This window comes from Anastrepha ludens, chromosome 2, assembly GCF_028408465.1.
Source record: "Anastrepha ludens isolate Willacy chromosome 2, idAnaLude1.1, whole genome shotgun sequence".
Taxonomy (NCBI): domain Eukaryota; kingdom Metazoa; phylum Arthropoda; class Insecta; order Diptera; family Tephritidae; genus Anastrepha; species Anastrepha ludens.
In genome coordinates, this window is record NC_071498.1 from 123,400,821 (window position 1) to 123,408,620 (window position 7,800).

General features: G+C 37.9%; 1 protein-coding gene across 1 annotated transcript; it reads right to left on the reverse strand.

The window, feature by feature from the left end:
- Nucleotides 1-213: 213 nt before the first annotated feature.
- On the reverse strand, nt 214-7,329 carry LOC128854780 (gustatory receptor for bitter taste 93a). Its single transcript, XM_054089180.1, has 3 exons — nt 6,301-7,329; nt 3,266-3,410; nt 214-410 (listed from the first exon to the last, which is right to left on the reverse strand). Exons 1-3 carry the CDS (start codon nt 7,327-7,329, stop codon nt 214-216), a joined length of 1,371 nt encoding a protein of 456 aa, XP_053945155.1.
- Nucleotides 7,330-7,800: the final 471 nt, after the last annotated feature.

The following is a 7,800-nucleotide window of genomic DNA, read 5'->3' on the forward strand; positions in this document are numbered from 1 at the left end:
CATCTGGTTAAATTCATCAGTAGATTGAAACGGTTAATGTGAACGTAATTAGCCACTGTTGGTCGTCATCTTCTAATCCAAAGCCTATTCTTCCTTTTTTCACCTGTCTGGTTCTTATTAATAATCCTCGAACATGCAATTAAAAAAACAAAAATGTATGATGCACGCTCAAGATCGATTATGTTTCATGGGGCGCAAGTTTGAGGTGACGATTCAGTTGAGAGACTTCTGCGTTTCTTTGCTCCAATCCGAGTATCCCAAATTATATGATTCACATCGAAACAGATTTGCTTCCACAATATCCACATACACTCCGAGCACATATGTCTCCTTGTCTTGCGGTGTTTTATTCTGCCAAGTCACAGGCTTCCGCACATCCTTGCTGAGGAGACTGTACGCCTCGGCAATCACTGGGTAAACAAGTTGGAGGATATCTGGGAAGTGTTAAATATGGAGCCTCTTAAAGTTTATACTTTTGAGTCCTTGTCTGTATACCCTCTCATACCTTCGTTTATAGACAATTTTAAGAATAAAAAACTGTCGGCTTTTCTGGACTTTGCTGTTAAATCAGCATCACATTTTTATTTGTATGCTAACTCAGTACTTAGATAGCCAGGCAACCATCAGATCAAAGGCTACTCAGAATGCCTGGGAGCTCTTAATGATATTAGCACCGTCTTCAAGGTCAGCCTTATACGGGTTCCAGGGCATAGAGATATTATGTATCATAGTAAATAAATTGCAAGGCCGATGAGCTTGCCAGATAGGGTAATACTCTTAAATTGCTTAAAAACAGAGACAATATTGGAATTCCTATAGTAACTTGGAAATTAAGGATAAAAATATTCGCCAGGAGGCCAATGGGTCATGGAAAGAAGAAAATAATTGTATTAAACCCGGTTAATGAGAAAATATCAGAAGAGTTGCTAAACCTCTCGAAGGTCGTGGCTTGTTTCGCCGGTCATTGGCTATTAGGTAGACACTCTTCTAGCCTGGGAGTATTTCATGAATTCCTCTGAAATTGTCCAGCCTTAGATAAAAGTAGAGCAAGGTTGTTGGGAAAATACCGTTTTGACTCTCTTTCGGAAGTATCCGGTGTTGGGATAAAACCTATCCTACGCTTGGTAAGAGAGTCTAAATGGTTCCATGATAAATAAGATGTAGAGTGCCGTGTTACGCAGTGGTACCACCACGGACCTACATGGTCTAAGTGAGTTAGCTACTCTAAGCCAACTGCCACAAAAGCCTAACCTAAACCTAACTTGGCACTTATGTAGATATATTAAATATATATTTCAGTGATGATTTTTCTGCCTAAGCTATTAGGTTAATGTTTCGTTCAAGAGGGAGTCTTTTTAAAATAATGCAAGACCTTTCAAAAATGTACTTTCTACCGCCTGTACAGTTTGTAACCTGGGTGTTCGTGAAAATATCCAACACGTCATAGGCATCAGTCTATTTTGTAAAAATTTTCCTGTCTCCAATATTTCTAACTAATTATAAAAATATCAATGAATTTCAAAAATACACTTTTTGTAGGACGTTCCAAATGCGAGCAGTTTTATTCGTGCAAAAATTTTATTTAAACGGTTGAAGCCAAATAAAAAACGTTTGAATAAATCGGTACTTTTAAGACTAGTTCGATTTCAGTCAGAAAATAATGATTGTAAACTAGTATTTTTTCTGAGTACTTTGGTACATGTACACACACATACATATATATTTTTGTATGCAGGCGTGTTTCTTATAAGAATTGGCAGAGCAATGTGAAAAGGGTGCAGACAGCGGTTTGTGGAAAACAAATTTTCCAAATGTTGATTATTTTCTTCTTATAAATGTAATTAATTTCAGCCTTCAACGCTTCCACAACCTCGGCGTGATGGTATGGGTCAATGGCTGATGGCAGTGTACTGCTGACTGCTGATGAATGGTGCCTTGTGGCCGTGGTTGGCTGTGACGAGACTGCAACTTGTTGGATGGATATGGATTTTTTTGGCAGTGCCCGATTAAGTCCAACCCACACAAATTGTGGGGCTCCTGGCGTTCACTGAAAGTTGTGATTTGAACCGCTTCGCTTGGGCGCGCAGCCGGATGTTGTGCATATGAATCTTTATACACACATACATACATATGTATGTGTGTCTGCATAAGAGCTCATACATATATGTATGTATGGAGATAGTCATATGTAAATTCCTTTCCTGTATGTGATTTTTGTTTTACTACTTACCAGCGTCCCCAGTGGACTTCTCCATAATTCGCGATATGTTTTTGTTTTTCTTTGTGGGCAATGCTGAATCCGTTTCTACGCTTAAATCAGCAGAGCGCAGCGGCATAGAAATTAATTCGGTGCATTGTTTCATTTTAACCTTTCAGCATTTCAGTTTATTTGTTAGTGATGGAATTTTGCGGATGTGCCCGTTGTCCGGAGCGCCCCGCCATTCATTATCATTACGGGCATGTGCCAGAGGTACTGCGAATGCCAACGCTAATAAGATGTGCAGCAACAACAAACAATGGTAATAGCAAAAACAATGACAGTGGCAACAATGTAAGCACACATACACATACGCAGACACAAATTTACTTTATGTGTATATATTTACGAAAATTTTCATACAAACTAATATGGCATTCGTACATACATATCTATGCGCGTATGTATGTATATAAGTATGTTTGTATGTATAAGGGACATTTTTGCACGGTTATCGCCAGCGCGGATCAACACAGAGGTCACAGTACGTTGAGTTCATTTGCAAATAATAGGCGTGACAAGTGCGTTACGCTTCGTTGCGTGTCGTAATCAGCACCAGCGTTAGAAACACAGCCTCAGCTACCGCTCCAACTTTACTGCTAAACACCTATGTATTTTGCCACAAATCCAACATCAAAGTCGAACAAATTATTCTGGTTTATACAAAAGATAATTACAAGATTTTGAGAGTTTATTTTTTGCTATGATTGCCGTGTTTATGAAAACAATTCATATTTAATCTTAGTGACATTGTACAAATTCCTATCTTGCCACAAGGTGCCAATTACTTTGTGATTTTGGCTGTAATCCAATGTGTTGCGGCTACGCATGCGCGGCTTTTTATGAGTTCTCTGTCGAAAAGCAAAGTAGTTAGATATTTATTGTCAACTAAGTATGTATGTATGTATATACATATGTATGTATGTATGTGTGTCAATAGTAAAGTCAATGTATACATAATTAGATACATACATACGTACATATGTATGTTTGCATGTATGTACTTACTTGTCAAACCAAACTGAATTAAGATGAAGAGGTAAGCCATAATGGCCGAGATAATGACTAGGATGAACCCATTGTTGAGGTGAAAGAGTCCCAAAACACTAATTTCTAGATTTTCCACTTTGCGTTGGCAAATGAACGTCTCGACCTAAGAGGAAGAAAATAAAGGCAAACAAATAGAAAATATACTGAGAATTATATCCAAATAAACAAACATATTTGCTTACATATGTATGTATATTTGTATATGTTTATGTATGTTACATAAGTATGTAGGAGAAATTAGTCATTTTACAAATATTTGTTGTTATTTATTTACTTATAATATGCTGTACGCTATCGACTTAAAATTGGAATCGCACCAAAACTCTAAGTAGCTACAATTTGTTTGTTTATTAATAATAATTAAATAGTTTTTGGGCAAACATTTCATCATTTTTTCAAGGTCTTAAGTTTTTGGAAAAGAACCTGCATTTAAGAGGTGTACAGCTTGCAGCAAAAGACTTCACCAGTAAAACCTAAAAAAAAAGCATAGCTTCCGCTGAGTCCATATTGCGGTTATTGCTTCATACAAATTTTAAGCGCATAAGGGATTAGGGTAGTCAGAATTTTCAAAAAATTGTTTTTAATTTGTTTGTATTTTTTTGAAGTATACTATCTTAAAAATTTTGTGTGAAAATTTGAAGTGAATCAGACAAATACTTTTCGAGTTATTCAACAATTAACAAAGGGCGCTCGTGCGCGTTCGAGAGCAAGTAGCTAGCAGCTGAACGTACCTATGAAAGTAGCAGATAAGCGCGCCAACGATAACACTCGAGAAGGTAGAATGCTACGTAGGCAACAGCAAATGGATATTTTGGAAGCTGCTATGACGGCTGAAGAACTGTTATAAGTATGGCCCAGGAATAGATGACACAGTGTAAGTAGTTATATAATTCGTATAACTCTACATAAATCGGTAGGAAAACTTGAAATGCGTTTTTCTCAAAACTATGTTTTTTGAACTGGTGATCATTGTAACTTAAAACCCGCTTGGTATATTTCAATAAAACTTATAGTGCTTTTCAGAAACTTAAAAAAATCGAGCCTGCTAGAAGGATTTTTCTTTTACATCTCGTTTTTTTTTAAACAATTAATTGTCGTTTTTTTTTCTAAAATCTGAAAAATATTTCCTGAGGCTTCCATATTGTTAATTTTGAAAAAAATGCTTCGATCAGGCACAAGATTATCAATTAATAAAACTCATTTCTCTTGTCCGATTGATTTTAGATGAATCTCGAAGGAGTTGTGTTGATCACCGCAAGGGACTTCTGGAGAAACGGACTCCACACAAATAGAGATAACTTTTACAATTATTAATGTATTTGTTTTTGGAAATTTTGCTAAAGTCAAATCCAAACATGATGTATTAATGCTATGTTTTTATTTTTGTAAAATAAAGCAACTGACTAGCAAAAAAAAAAATTATAGAAAGTCATCATTTTTTCAGGCCTTACTACTCTTAACCCCATATACGCATAAAGAACACAGGTTAAGCTCAAAGTAGAAGTGCCATACCATAACGTCACATAAATCATGCTGCCACAAGAGCTGCCAAAGTAAGCGGCATGTTAAGTAAGCTCATGGCAAACCTTGGAGGTCCAACGCAGAACAAGCGAAAACTTTTAATGGACACGACGAACTCGATTCTCTTATACGGATGCGAAATATGGGCAGATTCGCTAAGGGTGCAATGCCAACGGAAAACTCTGCAATCTGCGCAACGCACCTGCGCTCTCAGAGTTGCTTCGTCAAACTGAACAATATCTAAAGCAGCGGTTTTAGTTATGAGCGGAACCATCCCTATAGAGATTCTAGTACAAGAGTGCAAACGGAGATGGAAGGCGAAAAACACAGGAATCCCAGTACCGCGCTTCTTCGATATTCGAGTTCAAACGCTTACACTTTGGCAGGCAAGATGGAACTCTGAACGGTACGGTAGATGGACAGCGAGACTAATACCCGATCTAAAAAAGTGGGTAAAAAGAAAGTACGGCGAGGTTAACTATTACCTCACACAGTTTTTGTCCGGACAATGGTCCTTTCGCAAGTATTTGTGGCGAATGGAAAAAGTGAGCCTACCAAACTGCATATATGGAGATACTGAGTATGATGATGCGGAGCACACCTTCTTTAAATGCGAGAGGTGGAACATAGAGAGAACAGGTCTGCAACGAGCTATTGGTGTATTTACACCTGAAGAAATTATCGAGAAAATGATGATAGACGAAGAAAAGTAGAATGCCGTCGCAAATTTCGTCGAGGATATTATCCGAAAAAAGAAGCGTGAAATGGAAAGTTGTGCTGAAGAGCATTGAGCAAAATTTTTCTAAATTCCTTAATCAAAATACAAATTGAGTAACTGGCACTTTTTGTTCAATTCCTGGAAAACGTATGCTATCGTTCATTATTAACATATTGTTCATATATACAGTAGGCTTAGAACCCGATCAGCTGATTTGGTGACGTAATAATTAAATATTTGTACTCATTTTATTGTTGTACTGTTTTTCATTTGTATTGTTACTTCCAACCGACATGGGTTCCTGCCTAATAGGTAGGCACGCCCAGAGGGCAGGTATGCAAACACATGACTTCTGCAGACGCTGTCTGGATGAAGAAGAGACGATCTCGCACCTTCTGGGCCATTGTTTTGCTCTATCTCGACGTAGGTTTACCATTCTAGACAGACAATTTTTTTGACGAATTGGAAGATCTCGCTTCTGCAGAAATCAGAGGTATTTTAAAATTTTTGAAAATCACATACTAGTTTTAGGAGAGACAGGGACAAGTTTCCCACGCGGCATCACAATGGGCTATGAGTCTGAGTGTGACCCACAGTGGACAACCGATTCAACTTAATCTAACCTACAGTTCTATTTCTTGTTTATTCAATAGTTTCGTCATATCAACAACAGATGACGTAATCTCCTAATCCATAATTTTTTTAACATTTTTTCTCTACATTTCACCAAGCACTTATTCTTTTTTCCACTTACGCTCACATCCCAACGGGCATCGATATCCGAACACACTAAATCCAGATCGATTATTTCGGGCAATTGAGACTTCTCCACTACGCCTTGAGCACATAAAATTAAGAGAGTCAAATTGCAGAACTTGAAAATAGAAGCGAAGAACGAAAGCAAGTCGAAATATCCCGTATCCAAATATCGCCATATAAACCGGAGCATCAGCATCAGTGTAATCACGAAGTTGTAGTATATATAATAAAAGATCTGCCAACGAAAAATATGCAGAAACTCTTTCGTAACCTCGTACAACATTTTGTATATGGCATTGCTCTCGTCGATACTTTCAGCATGCACGCATAACAGTTTCATGGCTTGGTGTTTGCTCAGTGGTTTAGGCGGCTGTTCCGATTCAATGACGCTCATCGTATCCAGCATTCGCACTAGATGCGCTGCTAATTCAACATACATTTGCCTGATGACCAGAAATCCCACAAAGCAACTATCCAATACATATATTAGAGCTAGCCAAAGGTAAACGCCTAACATGAAATCCACGCCCATTCCCCCTTCCAAAAGTAAGGCAATCTCGTAGATTAGACCCAAGAAGCTGAGCAATAGTTTCAATATGATCAACAGTGTAAATGCTCGTCCTAGTATTTGTTTTGCACCAGTCTGCGACGAAATTCTTTTGTATAATTTAATAAATCCGTTAATTATATCAAATATTTTTTTTTCCGAACGTCCTTGGATAACAAAAGAGACTACCGAGAAAACACTGACAGAAATCACTTGCAAATGTGCAAATATCGAAATGAAAGTATTCGCTGATAAACTGATAAAAGGCTCTAGCATAGTTGGCATCACCGTCATAAAAACCATTGTAATGCAAATGCGCCAAAGTAGTAAAAAAATGCGATTGCATCTTTGCCCTTTTTGTAACACCATCTTTTGTTTCTGTAACTTCCAACTAAACACGCTGAGAAAGCGTCCATAGTAGTAAAGGATTATTAGCGTGCGGTATGCGAGACGATCCCTGCGACTGTATGTCGGCATATTCAATTTCGGACTAAGTTGTTTGATGGGTCGAAGTGGTCAAAGGCTCACGCAAGTGGACGAGAGATGCGCTGAAAAGGAAATGATGTGTGCGCTTGTGCGGATAACGCAATCGTGCGGTCGACATCAGTGCCACTCACTTTGGAGTTTAGGTTATCAATTAATAATGTGGATATATGTAAGATGCTTTTGATAAGTGGACACAGTGACGGTATTGGCGCACTAAAGCGAGCAATGCTTTTGTTGCAGCCAGGTATTCAGAGGTATTTATTGGTAATCAATATTAGGTCCTTGGAGATCACTTATTCGTGCCGCATATTTGCATTTTTACCACGGTGGTCCTCCATCCCCAGTACATTAGCCACAGAGGCTATTGTTTTTAAATGCGTTCAGTTGTTTAAACTGTTTATGCAATAACGCTTAGGTAGGCAATGTTGTAAATGCAAAGATATGCATAAATGTGAAAATTAG

What these genes read in the sequence shown, in the direction of transcription:
- LOC128854780 (XM_054089180.1), bottom strand. Translation starts at nt 7,329, where the DNA reads ATGCCGACATACAGTCGCAGGGATCGTCTCGCATACCGCACGCTAATA. An exon ending in ATGCCCGTTGGGATGTGAGC is followed by an intron (nt 3,411 to 6,300) that starts GTAAGTGGAAAA and finishes TCTTCCTCTTAG; the next exon opens with GTCGAGACGTTCATTTGCCA. An exon ending in AATTCAGTTTGGTTTGACAA is followed by an intron (nt 411 to 3,265) that starts GTAAGTACATAC and finishes TTGTTTACCCAG; the next exon opens with TGATTGCCGAGGCGTACAGT.